This window comes from Xiphophorus hellerii, chromosome 22 (genome assembly GCF_003331165.1).
Source record: "Xiphophorus hellerii strain 12219 chromosome 22, Xiphophorus_hellerii-4.1, whole genome shotgun sequence".
In the NCBI taxonomy this organism is placed as follows: Eukaryota; Metazoa; Chordata; class Actinopteri; order Cyprinodontiformes; family Poeciliidae; genus Xiphophorus; species Xiphophorus hellerii.
The window spans coordinates 27,887,631-27,909,538 of record NC_045693.1 but is presented as its reverse complement, the minus strand read 5'-3'; the positions used below and the strand labels follow the sequence as shown (position 1 = coordinate 27,909,538).

The window sequence follows — 21,908 nt, the reverse complement described above, 5'->3', positions numbered from 1 at the left end:
ATGCAAACTCCATGCAGAAAGACCCCGGGCCGGGAATCGAACCCAGGACCTTCTTGCTGCAAGGCAACAGTGCTACCAACTGCGCCACTGTCCAGCCCAAATATTTAAATAAATAAATAAAATTAATAAATAAAATAAAATTTTATTTAAAATTTTAATTACATAAAGAAATCCAGTTATGTAATGAAAAAGAAAAACTAAAACCTCCACTTGTTCTTAGCCCTATATTTAAAAACCATTTGCTAATTCTTTGTCAGTTTTTGGCAACATTATTACACTTGCATCTTTGGAGGCACAAAACTCCCATAAAACCAGAGCCGGTTGTGAAGTAGCAAAATGTGAAAAAGTTCAAGGATTATTAATACTTCTTAAAGCCCGTTATAAGTCAAAGATGTTTTATCGAGCACATGGCGTCCATGTTTGCATGTTAACAAATGAAAAGTGTGGTTACAACACGCTGCATATTCATGAGGACCTAATGACCAAAGGGAGCCAGTTGCCAAGAGCTGCCTCTACCTACATGCTATGGAAATGAGTCCAGCTGCTCCATGTGTGTTAGAGGAACTCAGCTGCTTTAAACAGGTGACTGAAAAACACTCCAGCCTCAATCTGCAGCGAATAAGAGACGAGGAATAAACCATGTTTGGCTTTTTAATGTACTCAGCTGACTATTTTCACTGGGAAGGTAAAGAAGCTTTCATGGCAGAATTTCCTTCCTGAAAATGGTTTGTCCTGTGCTTATCAAGCAGCCTAATCAGGAAAAAAACCTCAAAAAGTCATGAAAAAGCTTTTTTAGTCATCATCATCATTTTTTCCCTGTTTACTCACTTACACATGTAGTAATAATAGAAAAACTTGAAGTTGTTAAGCAAAACCTCAATAGCATAACATAACTGGTCGCACACCTCCTAGATTCTGCTCTGCAGGAACTTTAAAAGTTTAGAATCTTTATAAAACTCATTAACACCTTATTGAAGAGTCAATATCGTTCATTTTCACAGCCTTAAGGTAAACAAATGTATAAGATGACACTAATTGTATTTTGCCAATAGAAGATGGAAAATAAATATAGAGAAATATATACTGTATGTTTTTCATAGAGATGGAAATTCATCCACCCAGATAGCATCTGTGGGATTCATATAAATGCAAGAAGAACTGAGATTAAAAAAATAACTAAATACGAGTCTGCTGAGAAATTAGATGTGCCACATTCACACATGTTTCCGTCAGCTCAGGTTGAGCCAATTCAATCTAAAATCCTAGATCAAAATAGCTGCCTTGTGTGAGTCAACAACAATTAAACAATACAACCATTAAACATTAAACAACATTATCAAGCAAAAGGACATTTTAATATTTTAATAACCCATTTTAATATTGCATAGAAATTTGGTTTTCATTTTAGATCAGTTTTTTTTAAGGTGCACTTGTTTTCAGAGTTTCTAAAGTTCACTTACACTTCATCTTACTGGAAATTAAAAGCTTGGAACTATGGAATATTTTCATGGAACTTGACTCAACACTTGCAAAACAATGACCGTGTCCGACTGTCAGACTCCAGCATCCTACATGTCACCGGTGAGTGGGTTAACTGGGACACGATGACAACACTACTGTAGATTATACAAGACTGAAAGAGTTTTTTAACAAGTTGAAATAATTTTGGTTATCTCCACTTACCTAAAACAGAAAATAATTAGGTGTCAGAAAGGGGGAAAAGATTTTAGTAAAAATCTGGTTTAAGCTGTTTTATTTTGATGCAGAAGGTTAAATTTGACCCTTTAGAAACATGAGAAAGCTCAGAACTATCCAAACTTCCCTAAACCTTCAACCTATTTTACCCACAAGGACTAAAAAGCAGCTGTAGCAGATTTAGTACAACCCGTCTCAACACATAAAAGCACATTTTATCTATTCCCCATCTCCAGGTAATTTGTCCCCATGTTGCTGATGGCTTCCTGCCTCGTTAAAATGAGCAGCACTCAGCCTTTATCCTCCTCTTTCGCCCTATGACACATAATACCGGCTCATTCAGATAAACCCAATACTTCCCTCTTGTGTTTGTTTGTTTGTCTGTGTGTGTAGGCGTGTGTATGTGTGTGCTCTGGTCAGACAGTTAACTACTGTTTTAATCCAATAAAGGAGACACTTTGCCACTGACCTGACCATAGAGGGTGTTTTTGTCAGACATCTGATTAGAAGCAGCACATGATTCAATGATGGCAAGCACAGTGGGTAAATAAGTGAGTGAGTACCGAGAGGCAAATCAAATTACTACTGTCAGGAACAAAGTAGTCGCTCATCGCCGACAGACGCTTTTAATCTGCTGCTCTAAAGGTGGAGGGACGTAAAGTGGTGGCAAGAAATTACAAAAGAAATGTAAAATTGTAGTAGTAAGGGATAGTTTTTGGCTATTGAGGAAAGATTTTACCAGTCATTCATAAAAAGAGATACTCAAATTAGAAACCTCAGTTCCACAACTTTGTGTTATTCAAGACAAAAATGCTGAGAAAAACTGGGTTATATTCCCGATGTTTGCAGACTCAATCAATAAAACATGATTTTATGATTAGAAATAAAATCTAGGACGTTCCCAATTTCTAAAAAGAGAAACCTAAATGTGTCAAATGGGTCAAATTACAACAGTGAAATATTCTCTTCTGTGGCACATTTGGAATTTCTAGTATTTGGTAATTGTGCATTTAATCAAAAGAGTATGTTTTTATAAATGTGATCTCAACAGCATCTGGCAAGTGTTGTAATACTTAAACAGAAACAAAAGGAAATGAGAGAAGTTTCATTGTTCTGGAAAAATAAAAACCTTCTATTCAGAAGGTTAACTTGTGGTAATTTGTGGTAAATACCAGAGTTAGGAAAGATCTCAGGAAAATGTCCCGTCCACATTACGAATGATTGTTCAAGCTTCAGTTAGTCATTGAAAGGGGCAGTATCCTGTTTATCACATAGTGTCATTTTACAGCACAATCAAGTCAATATGTTAATTTCAGTTGTTAAAAATATAATATATACAGTACAGACCAAAAGTTTGGACACACCTTCTAATTCAATGGGTTTTCTTTATTTTCATGACTATTTATAAGGCAAGAAATCCCACTTATTAACCTGCCAGGGCACACCTATGAAGTGAAAACCATTTCAGGTGACTACCTCTTGAAGCTCATCAAGAAAATGCAGAGTGTGTGCAAAGCAGTAATCACAGCAAAAGGTTGCTACTTTGAAGAAACTAGAATATAAGGGGTATTTTCACTTGTTTTACACTTTTTTGTTTAGTGCATATTTCCACATGTGTTATTCATAGTTTTGATGCCTTCAGTGTGAATCTACAATGTCAATACATGAAAATAAAGGAAACTCATTGAATTAAAAGGTGTGTCCAAACTTTTGGTCTGTACTGTATGTCAAGTATCACTTAAAAGAAATTTGACGTCATTTTGGAATAAGGTGTTGAAAACTGATGAAACAAAGATTGAGTTGTTTGGTCACAAAAAAAGGTGTTATGCATGATGGCAAAAAAAACCACAGCATTCCAAGAAAAACAGTTGCTTCCCATCGTAAAATTTGGTGGAGGTTCCATCATGCTTTGGGGCTGTGTGGCCAATGCTGGCACTGGGAATCTTGTTAAAGTTGAGGGTCATATGAAATCAGCAGATTCTTGAGAATAATGTTTAAGAATCAGGTACGAAGTTGAAATTATGCCGGGGATGGATATTTCAGCAAGATAATGATCCAAAACACAGCTCTAAATCTACTCAGGCATTCACACATATTTTGTTTCAATGCATATTGTACATTTTCTATTATCCCAATAAACTAATTTCAATATTGAAATATTACTGTGTCCCAGAGGTGAGGACTCAAGTTGCATGACTTGGACTCGACTCAGACTCGAGTCATTAAAATTAAGACTTTACACGTGACTTCAAAAAATGTTCAAAGGTTTGGACTTGACTTTTACACCATTCACTTGGGACTTGACTTGATGCTGTTGACTTGAAAAGACTTGATATTTTACCCAAAGTCTAAAGTTTAAAGCACATATCATTTATAAAGTGGGCCCCATTAATTCATTTCACTTATTCTGTATTAACAGGCGCAGACAGACCCTGTTTGTATGTGTGTGTAAGCTGCAGCACAACCAATCAAATGAAAAAGATTATTAAAAAAAAAAACTGGGAAAAAACGAGAGACAAAAAAATCCTCACAGCAGACATGCTCCCGTGAGTAATTTCTTTGGCGTACATCAATTATGGAGTATCCAACAAAAAATGGAGTGCAACATGTAAAACCTGCAACAACAAGATCAAAACATCAGCTTCCAATTGTTTGGCATTTGAAATTGAACAAAGAACAGTGTGTGGTATTTTTATTTTACTATGAAATAGCTGACTTTAGCTTATTAGTAACTCCAGGCTGCTTGGTGATACCACTTAGTTTTCACTTGTATGCTATGTTTAGCCATAGCATACAATAAAATATAAAGTATATAAATCTGGTGATTCAAACGTATCTACAAATGATGTGCAGTGTATTAGCTCTGGGTTGCCGGTGGATAGTGAGAGAGGTTAGAGAAAACAGGTTCTGGACCTGAACTCAGGGAAGAGAGTTTCTCTCTATCCCAATCATAATGATAACCGGGTTCAGTTCCATCAGAGGATGGATGGTATATTCATATAGGAAACTACCATTTTTTTACTCCTTTCCCACCTTGCTGACATATTAGTATTCTCCCATAAATATCCCCTCCTCCTCCCCACTTCTATTACGTTAGTTTTCCTCCCCCCTCTTCTGACATTAGAACTGGACAGCAACATTTTCCATATTATCAAATCCAAAACGTGACAGGTATGGGTGTATTTGAAGACATATACGGTGGAAAATTATATTGACAATAAATAGATTGTTTACTGCAGTCAGTGCATTAAGTCTACTGTTTTTTTTTCAGTTATAACTCTTCAAATGGCAGTGTGATGGTCACATGTTGCACAGAACCCACTTCCAAGAATTACAGTTTTGTTAGAAAAACAAATCAAAATCCAGTAATTTTGCTGTCCCTATCACACCAGTCAACAAATTAATCGGCCACAGGGCCATGGGCATCATGTAGAAGGCTAACTATCACCGAATCATATGTAAATTTTAATATTAACCTATTATCATGCCGGCTGCAACAGTCATCTGTATACTAAATATAAAGAAGAGGGGAAAGGAAGCAGCCTTGGGGGACCCAGGAGACAATGACATAGATAGATAGATAAATCTATCTATGATTTATCATAGACAGACATGCATCTAGACATGCATCCATTCACTCTGACTTCCTGCATTCTGGATGTTAAAAAATCAAGAATCCAGCCCTCCACATTGAAATCTAAATGAAAGTTGTTAAGACGTTTATCAAAATATGGGGCTGGATTGTGTTAAAAGTCGATGAGAAGTCTACAAATAACAACTTAGCACAATTTCTGTTACCTTCAAGATGTTTAAAAACACAGTTTAGTAAAGTGGCAGTGGCATCCTCAACTCCTCGACCGGCTCTGAAGGCAAACTGTAAAGGATCCAGTAAATGTTCAGTCTTGGTAAGAAGATCTTTCTTTATCAATTTTTCAAAAGATTTCATGACAAGGGAAGTCAGTGCAACAGGTCTATAATCATTATGAACTTTTGGGTGGCTAGTCTTAGCTACAGGAATCACAATGGACTGCTTCCAGCACCTTGGCACCCTCTGTTGGTTAAGCGACATCTGGAAGATGTAATAAAAAATAGGAGCCAACTGTTCCGCACAAAAGGAGAGCAGTCGACCATTTATACTATCTGGCCGTGGACCATTTGGTACCGGGCCGCGCAAGAAATAATGAACTACTTCCGGATCTTTCATTTTGAAAATCCTAAACTGGATTTTACCGGTTACGTCTTGCGCGTCAAAATTGAGCCAACTTGCAGCAGAATGAGCAACATCGGAGTATTGCGGCGCACGCACCCCCCCGCAGCACAATTGCGAAGGGCTGACCGGTTCGCGCAACCGAAAAGGTTGGGGACCGCTGGATTAAATCATCAATGTCACTACAAGAGTCCTTAAACATGTCCCAGTCTGTTATGTCAAAGCAATCCTGCAGGTTCAGTTTGGGATCATCAGTACAGTTATTGATCTGTCTAGTGATGGTTTTACCTCTCCTAAGGGCAGAATAATAAGCTAGTAAAAGTTGCACACAATTATGGTCAGCCCACCCAATGGAGGGAGAGGGACAGATTTATATGCTCCTTTGACCGAACCATAACATAGGTCCAGAATTTTGGTGTTCCTGGTGGGACAGGTGACATATTGATAGAAGTCCTTATGAGTTCTTACTAATGAACAATGGTTCAAATCGCCGAGGATGAATACAGGGGCATCAGGACACTTGGACTGCAGCTTCTGGGTCACTTTTAATATGGACTCCGATGCTTGCTCCTCATTGGCTCTTGGATGAATGTACACAATAACGATAAATATCTGGGGAAATTCTCAGGGGAGATAGAGAGGCCGCAGAGACACGGACAACAGTTCAATGTGTTTAGTGTATAACTTCTCTCTGACCATAACAGTTTTACACCAGCGTTCATTAACATACAAGTACACACACCCTCCTTGTGATTTGCCAGTAACGCCAGCGTCCTGGTCCAGGCGTACTGGCACGCCAAATCCATCAATAGTCATTTCCCTATTTGAGTCTCTATCTGAAAGTCAGGTTTCTATAAACGGCAGTAAACATGAGTCTCTGAATTCATGTTGAATTTGTACTTGCGCTTGGAGTTCATCCAGTTTGTTGTGGAGAGATTGCGCATTGGAAAGAACGATGGACGGTACTGGGTTGCGAGAAAACGAGACTCTGGTAAGTATTTGAGTAAAAAGACAGCTTTAAACATGAGAAGTTTGAAATTTTGAGCAAAACATTCCAAAAACGGTGTGTGTGATGACTGTGAGAGTGATAGTGAGAGCTGAGGTACAAGGTCAGTGTGACAGAGCCAATAAAATCCTGTTCCAGCAGAACGACTGATTCCAACGCCTCGTTCTGCCTTTCAACATTCCCGACCCCAGCTGACAGCTGGGCGCCCAGAGGGAAACACTCACCAGTCCTGTTGCACTTCATGTGAATGGCTGGCTCATAACAAGGCTGCATAAAATCCAGCTTTATTTGGCGTTTTCACTTGGTTTAGAGCACTATGCTGGTGTTCACATGCTTGACCTTTATTTAGAACGTTAAATTCTGGAGAAAACACTTCAGGTCCAAACTTAGCACAATATAAAACATTAAAATTAAGATTCACTTGATTCTGGGAAGAAGCATGAGGCGAGCTCTGTTTAAAACCTCAAAAAGAAATGACACTAAAAAGCATAACCAGTGGCTGTTGTACATTTAACGGGTAAAAAGCAAAGATGTTTTTGAGTCTAAAACATCTTTGCTTTAGACTCTAAAGCAAAGAGTCTAAATGCTGTCTTTGTTTACCCAAAGACAGCATTTCTTTGGGTAAACAGAATGCAATAACTCAAAAAATACTGCACTACTAAACACAACAAGAAGGTCAGAAGTAGCCAGAGTAATCAGGTGTTCATAAGGTATAGACAACTTCCTTTACCATCAAATATACAAAAACTGGAAAAAAGAAGCATTAGGTTCAAATGTTCAAATTGGCCATGTAGCCAGAAGATGGCGAGATCTATAATTTTGATTTGTTGGTTCTGTTAGATCCCACATGAGAGGCGAGGTCAGTGTCAACTCTCAGAAATATTTTTCACCATTGCCATGTTCTGGCATTGGAAGTCGCCAAGGTCACGAGACCAGACACCGAGTGCTTCTCTGGTTACAAGCATCCAGTTGGACATGGAGGCGAGATTAGCTTCAGTGTGGTAATTATCATATCACCTTTCCACCAGCTGATACATGGGCTTCTGATAATGCAGCATTAATGTGAAATTCATATGAACGGAGCGATCGATGGACAATTGACCTGCAACGGGCAGGACACTCTGCAGCAGCTGGGCTAAGACAAGATGGTTGGGATCCAGTTTCCAAACTGCATTTTTTTGGAAATGTTTATTAGACATGGATCATTTAAATTACATTGTTACAATAAAAGTAAAAAAAAATATATGGGGTGATATTTACATTATTTATCTTTGTCCTTTTGAAGAAAAAGTATTATGGAGTTCTTTCCTATTTATTATTCACTTCTCCATCCATACAGTATCGTGACAATTTATTTGCAATACTTGAACTTTTCCACATTTGCCATGTGTATTTTAATGGGATTTTATGGGTCTGCAGAAGAAGGGGTTTGGAGAATGTCAGATAGTTTCAATTGTATAAACAATGTGTGAGTAATTTCAGAGGTCCTGCAAACTCAGTCTAAAGCTACCATAATATGTGTGAATGTTCAAACATTTTGGTTCCTTTTCATCCAACAAACGGATCATCATCAGCCTGTGCCTTGCAGCTTCTAATCTGGCAGCTTTACTCTTTTATAGAAACTCTGTCTGACAACATTTTAAATTTCAAACTGCATTGTGAGGATATGACAGTGTCTAACCCCGCCGCTGTCTGCATGTCTCTTCATCCAGTAAAGTCAAAGATCAGCTGCTGGGAGTCACTGGAGGAGCCTGATGCACATCGAGGAAGAGGAGCTGCAGGCGGGTGAACTCAATTTAACTGGAATCAAACGGGATCAGTTCACAATAAGTTTAGTATATGATGTTCCAACATGCACAACTGGGGTAATCTTGTTAATCTTGTGGAAAATGTTTTTTTTTTTAGGAGGAAGCCAGGCTGCGGTGCACAGTCTGCTTTTCCTCTGAGTATATGATTTCTCACTGACCAGCATCTGCTTTCCATAACTGAGATAAACCTACATATTCAGACTCTTTTTTGTTATTTAACTATTTCATTCATTGGTTTTTGAAGGCGATTGTTTGCGCCTGATTTTATTTAGAGGTATTAAGATAAAAGGGGGCTGAATATATCACATCTCTGATTTTTTTCAGTTTTTTCCACCTCACAAACATGCGCTACTTTCTATTTCCCAATCATATAAAATCTCAACAAAAAGCATTGAAGTTTGTGGTTTTAAAGTGAGCAAGTTCAAGAGGGTGTTAATTCTTCTAACTATCCATCTTCCTGTCAATCTGTCAATTAGTTCATCTCCATATTTCCAACACTGGATATTTTTGACTTTAATGCCGTCTTCACGTGAAGAGTCAGTCTGTCTTCACTTCACCCACTCCACCCTCATTTCTTCCTTTCTGTCATTTCTTGACTTCATCCATCAGCGCTAAGTGCAGACAGCGCCACAGTCACCCTAAAATATCACTGCTTTAAGTCTGCTTTCATTTAATGGATCATAAGGCTGAAGAGTGAATAATTTGTGTGACTGGGGATTTAATCCAGAGCAGAGTAATTGATGGAAACACTGAAAAACTCAACAGATCATTAAATGTGATAGTAGATTTATCAAAGCACCTCTCAGTATAGCCTGTCTGATGTTCTGGCACGGGCTGTGTGCTCTGCAGATATTCTTCATGGACAGAGGAATTGATGGAAAAAACACAACAGACTTGTTAAAGTAACTTTTACTTCTACAGCTGATTCAAACAAACAATAAAGGGGCCGTATTATTATGTGCTTTTCAGATACATATTGGTATATTACAGCACAATCAAGTAGCTTCAGTTATAAAAATGCTGTTCATATCATACATGACTTAAAAGAAGATTGATCAGTACATCATCCCAACATTGCTCCTCTATTAACCTTTAAAACATTTTTACAAGGTTTGCACTGAGAAGTAGCTCTGCAATTCCAGCAGCTGTTTGCTAATGGCTCCTGGCTAGTCTGAAGGAGATGAGTGGAGGAGGCATGGGGAAGAGCTTGTAAGCTGCAGCTCAGAGGAGTAGTTTCATCTCCCTGAAGCGTTTTTCACAGTTGAATGGTTGCCATGGAGATTTATGGATTTCTCAAACATGCATGAATGAATCAAAGCAACAGTCCAGCTGTATTTTTGATGAGGGAATTACATTACAACACAAAATAAAGCTAAGAAAGTTGATTTTGCATTAGACTGCCCATTTAAGTTTCAGTTGCTACCTCTTAGGGAAGGAGGGAGTTTAGAGGTCAATGTCAGAAAGAATGTTTTCCCAGCAGAACATTTCCTTGTAACTTGATGAACACCATTTCGCCATCTGTAAGAGCTCATATTGTAACAGTTGTGCAAAGTAAGAGACTGGGCAGTTAGCTAAAACAGACTGTCACTCCGAATAAAGACATAACCTTATGAATAAAAATGGTCTGTGGTGGTGCTGGGGTTAAGCACAACCTACATAAGGAGGCTTCAGTCGTCAACGCGGCCGTTGCAGGCCTGGTGACCTTTGCCGCATGTCTTCCCTCTCTCATCACTTTCAAATAAAGGCCACTTGAGCCAAAAAAGTTTTTTAAAAAATGGTGTGTCGTCTGAAAGGAGGCCTCATGAAACTGATTCGATCCAGTAGGCCCACATGTTAGCTTGGATATTTTCTTCATCACCTCTCTGTTGCATTCTTCTCTTTCTTTCCTGCACTCCGCTGCCATACTTTCTGTTGTCCGCCATCATGAGAAATTACTCACTGATGCTTATGGCTTATTACCGGCGATTAGACAGACATCTTCTCCCGCTCCGAGACAAACACTGCGCATGTCTTGGAGCGCTGTGTTCGAGTTAAAGAGGGAGGCGATGGCTGACAGCGGTAACAGAAACATGCAATTAGTAAGTCACATTATTGCTTGGATTTGAATTGGTTTGCTTTGGATCCAGTGAAAAAATGGATGTTGACAAATTAACTGGACAATATACTGGCAATTTACTGACATTTCCACAGTTGTGGTCTTGACTGGTCTGGAAATAAAATCTCGAGTCCGCAATGTTCCACACTGAGACGAGACCAAATGAAGTCGAGTCCGAGACAAGAACCACATTAACACACACACCACAGAGAGACAAAAAGCATTTTTTGCCCTTATCTGTGAATTCCATGACTTCCTATGACCTGAAATGAAATTTCATGACTTTCCAGGTTTGGAACATGGAAAAATTAAATTCCATGACTTTCCAGGTTTTCCATGACCGGTACAAACCCTGATTGCAGTTTTGTGAAACACAATGATTTTGATACGACTGACAAACCACCTCATTCTGGCACAAAACTTTTCCGCAAAAAATGGCTTGTTTGCATTAAGCAAATTTACTTAATTCCAATTTGTGTATTTATGTGGTCACTTTCATGAACCAGCAAAATATTTATATTAAATGCAGTTTCAATTTTTTAACTTACAACTTGTTTTTAGATTGTATTAAAATAAAAGTGAAAAAAATGACTGTGTGTGTGTGTGCATGAATTTCTCCTCTTACCTGGATCTTGATTGGCCAGCTGAAGTTGGACACGTAGACGTAAAAGGTGATGTTGTGGTGAAGCCTGAAGTTAAACTTTTCACATGAGAAGCTGTCCCTGTGCTCCTTGATGTTCATCCTCGCTATGACAGACATCTCCTCACCAGATATGGTACCAGCTGTGGGAACAGAAAAAAACATTGTACTTGATTAAAATAGTTAAAAGTAGAGCTTGAAAACATGAGAACTGTTCCACAAGTACAACTAAATATGACAAAAAGATTAATGTAGAAATCCTATCAAAATTTCAAGCTTCATGGAACATACACAGTATCGTAGAAACAGAGCGTCTTGATGCCATTTTTACACGATGGCACGTCAACATTTTGTTTTAATGGATTTGCTTCATGCAATATCATTTGAGTCCACAGCAAATCCATAGCAAACTTCTTCAGTGAGCTCACCTATTTTCTATAAATTGTACAAAAAAATGTTCAAACCCCAGTGAGTGAAATCAATGAGGATTTTAAAAGAGCTACTGCATAACCTGAAACTCAAGCAGGAAAATTAATGTTCATGGACCAAGCTATTTCCCTGACAGTAATTCAGAGTAAGCTTGTAAATTCCTTGCGGAGCTCAACTGGTCAGGTTTCAGTATCCTTCCTTCAGAGCATTATCAGCACTTCTCTGTTAATGGCTCAGTTTTTCAGAAGCTTTGAATAAAATATTTCCACCTCCTGCTTTATCAGGACCATTAAACACTCTATAATAACCCGCATACAATCACACGTGCAAACTGAGGAGGCTGGGGGCCTGAAGACACTCAATGTAAGCGCTCTGTGCTTCTATCTTAATTGAAATCAAGACGGAAAATGCATAAAACGCCCCAATGGGAGGAATTCAAAGCAGCTTCTGATTTGTTTTATCAAACTGGGAATGCCCTGAAGGCGAGTCGAAAGATGATCTGACCGGATCAGATTCAAAGTATCTTGCTGTCCTGACGTGTGTCCAAATGAAGATTTCTGTACCAATGAAACCCTCCTAAGTTTCCATCAAGCCTAACGCGCTCTAGAAAAAAGGAGGTTTTTTTTGTTTTTCAAAATTGCCTCATTTCCATTAAGCAAATTAATTTTCTTAATTCCAACTTGCGCAATAATATGATCAATGGAAACTCAGCTACTGTTATCTCAAGAGTTAGGATGATGTCTTGTGACATCAAAATAAGTTTAAACCATAGAAATTGTTATAATAATAACAGTAACTGAAACTTTATTGTCTTCCAAATCTTGCTGTTTTAAAAGGTTGGTATACCTTCAAGCTGAATCAGGCCATGCCAACAGATCAGACATTTTCAAAACAAGGATGTAAACTTTTCATTTACTGAACAACACACAGCGCTGATTCAGTTCATGAAGGCCATTCAGCCTCCTACAGCTGTTTCCAGTTCCTCCGGCTGATTAGACCTTTACATAATCAGACTGCAGGTGAGCTGAACTCTGCTGGCATTCATCCTAAAGAGCTGTGCAGTTCAACAAAGAGCGCTTCAGTTTCCACATCAACTAACACACCTGTGGGTTTATAAATGTCACACATCTCACTGCTTAAGCTACAAGAAAATAAATACCAGGCTGATCACAGTGTTAAATATCAGGAGATGAACTCTATTGTGATGTTAAATTTGTTTAAGAGGAGCAAAGTTAGAGTGAAGAAAAATTTAAAGCCTCTGTAATCTTGACAGCAGCAGTTTTATCAAGTTTTTCATATTTCTTTTCTTACCATTTTAAGTTACGGCAGATAATATATTCTGTGCAACATGAAGTCTACAAAAAAAATTGCAGAAACGTTATTTGGAATTGGAATGGGTTCTCTTTGTTTAAGATTGTTTATTTTAATGAAAAAAATATATTTTAAAATGTCTATTTTATCCTGGTTTTCATTTTATTGGAATGAAAGTGAATGTTCAACTACAGATTTAAACCCTGGAAATACACCAACTACACTACAACTACGAAAATCCTGGATGGTAGCATAAAAGGAAACAGAAGAACTCCTCTGTGACATATTTATGTCAGAAATATGTAACATAAAGCTACGGCTCACCTGTTGAGCTGAAGGACCAGGTGATGTTTAGGTTGAAGTTGTTGGAGGCGTTAATGGACATGTCCAGGTTTTTGTTAGCCTGAACAAAAAAATGAAAAGGACGTTTTAGTCAGCTCTTGTTCCAGATGTGGCTTTGAATTTGATTGTTCCACTTCAGACAAAATAAGATGAGTGTGTTTGTCATCAGTTTGCTTTCTGTCTGCAGTGATATAATGAAATTTGATTTTGAATCGTCTCTCGATAAGAAAAACACGTTCCTTCAAAAATAACTTTGGCACGACCCCATTTTCTATTTGACCTCTGAACTTTTCAACTGGACTCAAAGAGAAAATTTGCTTAGAGAATTAATGAACTGAAACTACTTTGTGTTTATAGACACTAGCTGTGTTTCTATTACAAATGTGCACCAAACTTTGCTGATATTCCTCTAAGGTTGAAAAAATACAATTTTGGATTTGTGGTGTTTCCATTAAATAAGAAGCATAATTAAAATCACACATGAAAAGGTTTGTTCACCCTAAAGTCAGTGGTTCTCAAACTTTTTTCAGTGATGTACCCCCTTAAAAATATATTTTTAGTCAAGTATCCCCTGACACGGGCAAAACATTTTTGGAATAAAAAAGAGGTACAGTGCTGTAAAATCACTGTCTGATTTATTAAAGCCAAACAACTTATATCAGTGAACCTGACAAATACATCCATATTGCAAACATTGCATGGTTAAACAAAAAAGAAAAGCAGAAGACGGTGACCACCAGGAAGGTATAAAACCAGTCAAAACTGAAATATGCAAAACGCTGCTAATTTATATTGGTCACTGTAATGGTACAAAATTAAATATATACATAAATAACTAAAATGTGTTCACAGAAATAAATCTATAACTTAATTATAAATAAATTATATTTTGTTTACAAAATAAATTAACTTAATAAATAAAGATTTGCTCACAAAAAAAAATAAACGTTACCTCTTTTAGGATCAAAAAAAAGAAGACTGCACTTTAATCACTTTGCATTGAACATTTGATTTGATTTGAACAGTATGTAACAGGCAGTGATTTATGAACAGGAAAAAAATTACTTAGTACATTTTAGTGAGAAATACGGGCTTGCACCTCACTGAGGATCTTTGTCATTCTTGGTGGCACGGAGGCAACTGCAGTGATCAAGCTCTTCTCCAGGCACAGTCTGTTTCTTTGCTTTGTTTTGATCAGCATCATTGCTGAGAAGGAGGCCTCACATAAATATGTGGATGCAAAGGGTAGCAGCTGCTCCAAGACTTATTATGAGGAGCCTACTGATTTTTTAAAGATATTTTGAAGAGCTTCACGTACCCCCTGCAGTACCTCCACGTACCCCCAGGGGTACGCGTACCCCCATTTGAGAACCACTGCTATAAGTCATTAAAAAACAGGGAGCACTAACACCCTCCTAGCACTTCCTGTCATCTTCTTCATCGTTTCTGCCAGTAGGAGCATCCAGTTGTTGATCACATGACTCGTGTGATGTGAAAAAAACTGTTTCCTATGTAGTTCAAAAACATCATTCTAGCGCAAAAACTTTAAATAGAAAAACATGTTTTGTTTTTAATTGCTGTGTTTCCATTAAATTAATTTATTTTCATAATTCCAGTTTGCGCAACTGTATGATCAATGGAAACGCAGCTACTGAAACACAGTAGCTTGTGATGGAAAAATTACATTAAGGTAACATCTGCTAGTCATGTTATATGAAATGCTTGTGAACTCTCACCAAAAGAACTATTTGGGTTACACGTAGAAGGTTGGAAGTTGTTTTCTACAGCTGCATCAAAACCAGACTGTCTCACCCCTTGTTGTTAATTCTTTATCTTTGGTATAAAACTCATGTGGGCTGCACAGTGGCGCAGTTGGTAGCACTGTTGCCTTGCAGCAAGAAGGTCCTGGGTTTGATTCCCGGCCGGGGTCTTTCTGCATGGAGTTTGCATGTTCTGTATGCGTGGGTTCTCTCCGGGTACTCCGGCTTCCTCCCACAGTCCAAAAACAGGTCAGGTTAATTGGTTTCTCTAAATTCTCCCTAGGTGTGAGTGTGTGTGTGTGTGTGTGTATGCGTGTGTGTGTGTGTGGGGGTGTGTGTGTGTGTGTGTGGGTGTGTGTGTGCATGGTTGTTTGTCCTGTATGTCTCTGTGTTGCCCTGTGACAGACTGGCGACCTGTCCAGGGTGACCCCGCCTCTTGCCTGGAACGTAGCTGGAGATAGACACCAGCAACCCTCCTGACCCCATTAGGGACAAGGGTGAACAGAAAATGGATGGATGGATGGATAAAACTCATGTGTTGTCTCTGCCTTGAAGAGCTTTTCACCCAGACCTGCTTCATTACTGATTGTCCTACAAGCTCTCTGTATTGTGCACAATATATGAATAAACCTGATTGAGTGATTTCACCTGAACAGTGATTGGAAATAGTATTTTTTCCAAGACAAGCTGCATTAGTGTTCCTACATACCTGTTCTGGTGTGGCCATAAAGTTGATGGCGGTGTAGTGGCGGTCATCCTCCTGAAGCAGGCTGAAAGTAAACTGGTAGTCGATCAGCAGGTTGTCTAAAAACCAAAAAGAACTCAGAATGAGTTCAACAAGCGCCACTTCAGGACCAAAACCATTACTTTTGTTGTGTCTGAACTCAAGTATCCACTCATTCCACTGCAATACAAGCATTCCAAATATAATTTGCACCCCAACATAATTCATTAAAGTCCTTCACAGAAGCAGATTTATGAGAGAGAAAAGATGTGCTGCTGGCCCCGAGTCAATATTCAATTAGATGACTAAAGCTACAGTGGTCGAGTGTTTTGGTAAATGATCTCAATCTGTGACAAAAGTAAATACTGTTGAAAGAGAACGCAAACAGATGTTTTCTAAATGTGAACTTGAGGAACTTCATTGTGCCCATTTGCTTTCTCAAACGAGCGTCCAGACAGATCAATAAACAAGATCGAGACTCTTAAATAGTCATGTCTTCGGAGTGAATTTTATCATTTATGAAAGCAGCTCCACATTAGTGTCTGGGGCTAATCTGCTGTCAGAAAAACAATGAGGAGAGTACAGAATGAATTGTAAGTAATTCAACCTCTGGATCTACAGCAGAAGCCTCCCTGGGTCACCATGTCTGCTTGCTGGGAGTGAGGGAGGTGGTGAGGGGGTTTGAGGGGTAAGACCAGGAACAACAAAGGCAGAGAAGAACGACAAAGATGGACTCAATCTAAAGGGACGGCAGTTCTGTGGCCAGGTAAGGGGAGGAAAGCAAGTTTTTTTCTGTACATTAGCATGGCTGCTAACCCTTAGCATGTTGATCTCAAGTAACACACTCCATATAGTTAGTTAAGATGAAAAGGTTAGCCAATATGCTGTCAACAGCATTTGGCTCATCACTAGCACATTGACTAACAGAGACTTACTCCATTCAGCATGTAGCTTAGCTTTATTTAAAAATCAACATAATTTAGTTTAAATGTTACTACGTTGACAAATGAGGAAAAGCACAATTTGAAGTGGATTAAGTGTACTTTCACATTCTTTTTTTCTAACAAATACAGTTATACTTTGCATACTTTAAGTATACAGCTTTTTATGTAGTATAAACATGCTTGAAAAGTATATTTTAAGTGCACTATTTTTGTGATTGAATTACATTTAAAATATATTTAGAACATCTTCTAAGTACATAAGCTTATTACTTAAGCTTAAGTACTTTGTACATTACATGATTCTTACACACTACAGTACACAGAAGGATCAATTACAACACACTTTACGATTGAAAAAAATTACATTATGCAGTCAATATATTCACATCTTACAAGAGAACATTGCCAATATACTATCAGAGAATTGTACGAATTGTCAATATATTAAAGGTTTACAGACAACATGCTCATGAAAATTAGCACAATAAAACAATAGGTACACTTTAGAGGAAATCTGAAAAATATTTCACCAAGGACAGAGTATTGTTTTAATACAATGTCATAGTATTCCAGTATTACTCCAGACAAACTGACATTTCTCCTTCCTAAGAACAGTGAGGATCAACGACAGAACATTACCATTCACTGCATCAGAGACCTACAAAAAAGAACAATAGAGCAATTAAACAGAGAAAGCACTTGTAGTCTTAAGAGTAAAGAAAAATGGCAAAGAAAAAAAATATGACTTACAATTTTAAGACGTTGTGGATTCGCTATGTATGTGACATCATCAGAAGAACTGATAATGATTGGGACCAGATGCCTGGAGTGAAAAAACATTTCTGGGTGTCTTCTTTGCCTGTAAATGTTAGAAGTAGAAAAAAATAGTCAGCAATATCATAAATCAGTTGATGCAACTTCAATAACTATGAAGTTGTTTTAAGTGTGGACTTAAAGGGGACAAACTGCCTTAAAAGCTTTCTATCCATGATCTGAACACGCTGATCCTGGTGGCTGGTGGTGGTCATCGGGCCAGAGGCGGGGTTCATCCTGGACAGGTCACTAGTCCATCACAGGGCCCTGGAAGGTAACAATGAATAAAATGTATGAAAGAGAAATGGCAGATTAACAAGGCAAATTACATTCTGTACAATTATTTTCAAATCAAATCATGTTTATTAAGCACTCAGTGTTGGAAACACACCAGTTTGTGCTGATGTTAAAAATGTAGCTCAGTGTAAAAAAAACAAACAGCATACCTTACACCATGAAAACGCTGTGGAGATTCATCCTCAAAACTGGGGCGATGATCCAGTGGAGCCAGAGCCTCTTCTGAAACAGAAAAGTATTTAGGTTTTTCATATTGATTTGCTTAAACTGCAAAAATATGTTGAAGATAAAAATGATGATGAAGGAGTTATAACAACAGCCTCAAAATATCAAAGTCTCTTTGGCATACTGAGCTTAATTAAAACCAGGTTAAGTTTATGAAGAAAACTATATTAAGTCACAGCAAACAGGGCCTCCATACAGTTATAACATGAAGTTGAATGATTGTTATAATAATCATAAAAGTCACAATAACATTGATAAATGACTATTTCTGAAACCAACGTAAGTTTGCTTATACATTTACTGCACTGTTTATAGTTAAACTAAGATAATTAGGATTTTGATGCAAACTTACCACCAGCTAGCTACACGTTAGCAGCCTTTGTTCCTTCAGGTTCCTTTCGTGACCCACATTTCATTTCCATCCAGTTCTTATCCTGTTGTGTTATCGTCTAACTCGGACTAGGACGTCACCAACTTGAATTTACCAAAACTACTAACTATTATCAAGGCTCTCTCTATTTTTAAGGCAATAATGGGCGACTAAAAATAGCGAATTTGAACAGCATATCATATTATGTTGTGTGATGTTCTTTTTATGGCGCTTTTTAAAAAAAAAAAATTAAAGTGAGCATTACCACCACCATCTGGTCTGGAGTGTGAACTGGAGCTAATGCTGTTCACTAATAGATAGATATTACATCATACATCTGAAAATGGATTGGACAAAAATAGCTTCTGTGTTTCAGTTAAAAAACTGAAAACAACAGATCATATTTGGAGAGACATAAAATTGAAGATACCTGCTATATTTAGTGTTAAGAACAAGTATTGTATTTGTTGTAGAAACTCTGTCACTAAACTGTCAATGTTTGATGTTTTGAGGCATGAACACCTTATGTACTACTGTACTTTGTTAAGCAACATTATATCAAGTTCCTCTATAAGGATTGTTATTTTTTTATTCTTTGTCATTTTAACAAAATAGTAAAAGATTATTAAGGCACCTAATGCCTTAATAATGCCTTCATTAAAATAAAATATACACTGAGATGTAACATATTTAACATACTTTAATTTCAGTATATATAATAGTTTACTTTTAAAGTAAGCTTTAAGTGAATTTTAAAAAATCTATTTTGTACATATTTTAAAATGTACACAAAATGTCATTAAAATCATACTGTTTCATTGGTACATCAGTACATTGGTATTGAGCAAATACATATTTTGTATAGTAAAGTATACTTTTATTTAATATATTTCTTAAAAATGTACTGTGGTACCATTATATTTAAATGTGTTTTAAAGTTATGTCAAAATTGGTACAAGCATGCTGTAGGTATACTTTGTATATATTTATATGTAGTACACTTAATACTTAGTATGCTTAAAATATACTTACTCAAATGTAAGTATGTTTTAAATATACTAAGGTATATATTTTTATCACCTGCTAACATATAAAGCAGAACAGGCAGCAGCTTTTTAGTTTTAGCTCAGACAAGCGTTCATGTTCTCAGACTATTTTCACAAGTTTAACCTTCCAGTCCCAGTCCAGTCCAGTCCAGGCCAGTTTTACCACAGACTCTGAGAAATTTGACCTAACATTACACCGATTCGCTTTCCAGCTTCACTCCTGGCATTTAGGATACATCACTCCTCTGGCTGATATTTATCAAACCTGAAAGTAATAACTATATGTGTTTGCCAAAACAGTAAAGTTTGCCAGTAAAAGTCTTGACTCAGCTGGTTTGGAAGGCTAGTTAAAATGCTACATTTTCCAGCTCACAAAGCATCTTTCCAGAAAGATGATATAATAAAATTTTTGGATAGATTTGTGCTCACTGAAATGTAATGTGAGACAGCAGTTAAGTACTGCTCAGTTCCTTTTCATGAGGCATATATACAGGGAAAATAGGACACAAGGCTAAAGAGACCTGATGTTAAACTTGCATATTAAATGTTGTGCTGCTCCAGAAATATGCCTTCTGTCTGAGGAAAATCAGCTTAACACACAACAGTTCTTATAATGAATTCTGGCAGCATCTAAACTATACATGTCCGTCACAAGTGCAGGCAAAACCAGAGGAGGAACGTAATGATGAGTTTTTAATAACTATAACTAATCAGCTCATATTTAATAATTACATCATCAGACAGATCAGAATATTAAGTTATGTGGAAATTTTGGTAAAAGCCAAAATGCAAATAAATGTCATTAATGCAAAATACCAATTTCAGGCAAAAGAAACGTTTTTCCAAATCAGCTTTTTTCTATATAAAATTTATGAAACTTTAAAAAATTGCCAGTGTTTTGTCTGTGTCTGGTAAATTTTTGGTTAAAACAAGTTTGTACTTCATTCAGTGGCGAGAGAATCCAGAAACTTTCCAAAAATTAAAGTAGCGATACTTCATACAAAAATAACTTGAGTAAAAGTAAAATTATTATTGATCATCTTATTTTTATGTATTGCTTTTAACACAGAGCGTTTCGTGTGAATCTTTATATAAAGGCTGTTTATCTATTCTATTCCAAAAAGCACAACGGAACAAAATTACTCCTAAAATTAAATTGTTTCCAAAAGGTTAGTCAAGCAAATGTAACTTGCTTCCAACTCTGCCTGGCGCGAAAACGTTTCATTGAAAAACTTGGGTTTTTTAAAATTGTCGTGTTTCCATAAAGGGTAATTCCAATTTGCGCAATTTTGTGATCAATGAAAACAAACCTAGTGAGAAGCTACACTAGGTTGGCAGACTGAGGGAAAATGAATAATTAACACAGAGAGCTGAAGACAAAATAAAGGAAAAATAATAATCAAAACGATTTAATCAACTAACACAAAGGAATGAACTGATATGTTGCCAAAAAGAAATGTCCACTTCTTCCACGGGCTGCTTTCTAACCTTTGATGTCTGAACTCAGCAGAGACACTGTGAAGCTTTTCAGTTTACAGAGCAAAAATAAGTTGGTATCACATGTAGGGAAAGAGTCTGTGTTATCACCTTCCTCTTAGCTGTACAATCCCGGGGCGTCACCAAGACGAAAGCAAATTATGTTTGACAAACACTCTTGTTTTGTTCACCATTCATGGCAATTTAGTCTGAACAGCAGATACGATCAGATCAAAGAGGGTTTTTCTTCTTCCCCGCTCTCTTCCAGGCAGACTTGCTCTGATGCAGCTCACTTGTTTATCCCATAAGGGTCGCAGCAGCAGAGCGTGTGGGGGTTTTATTTGTCAAGAAAAAAAGGGATGCAGACTGAGTGTGCACATGTGTAAGTGTTTCTCCAGTGAATCCAGGGTGTAAATTCCTGAATATATTACGGTCATGTGTGTTTAAGAGCATACAGGTGTGCATTTCTTACTGTCTTGCGCTGTTAATTAGGGAGGAGAAGAAAACAAACACATTTAACTCACAAAGATCACATAATAGGTCCTTTCTGAGCTTAATGTCAAGGCAGTTAGGATCAAGGTTTAAAGTTTCATTTTACAAATCCCACCTGCGAAATCTAACAGCAGTTTCACTTACAAAATGACGTGAAAATTCACACGCCACATAAATCACATTAATATACCACAAACTGTATTAGAAATGTCTTCAAGTTCAGTAATG

The 21,908-nt window shown here is 37.4% G+C and overlaps 1 protein-coding gene across 4 annotated transcripts in view; it reads right to left on the bottom strand.

Moving 5' to 3' along the window:
* Positions 1 to 21,908, bottom strand: part of LOC116712856 (attractin-like protein 1) — a 191,756-nt gene that overhangs the window by 21,055 nt on the left and 148,793 nt on the right. For 3 of the 4 annotated variants that reach the window (XM_032552698.1, XM_032552696.1, XM_032552697.1), the window contains 3 exons: positions 16,003 to 16,097; positions 13,516 to 13,594; positions 11,437 to 11,594 (listed from right to left, as the gene is read on the bottom strand). In XM_032552698.1, the coding sequence (XP_032408589.1) occupies positions 11,437 to 11,594; positions 13,516 to 13,594; positions 16,003 to 16,097 (332 nt within the window). Of the gene's footprint in view, positions 1 to 11,436; positions 11,595 to 13,515; positions 13,595 to 16,002; positions 16,098 to 17,695; positions 17,821 to 21,908 lie in introns of those variants that run through there. The other variant, XM_032552699.1, reaches the window with a different exon arrangement.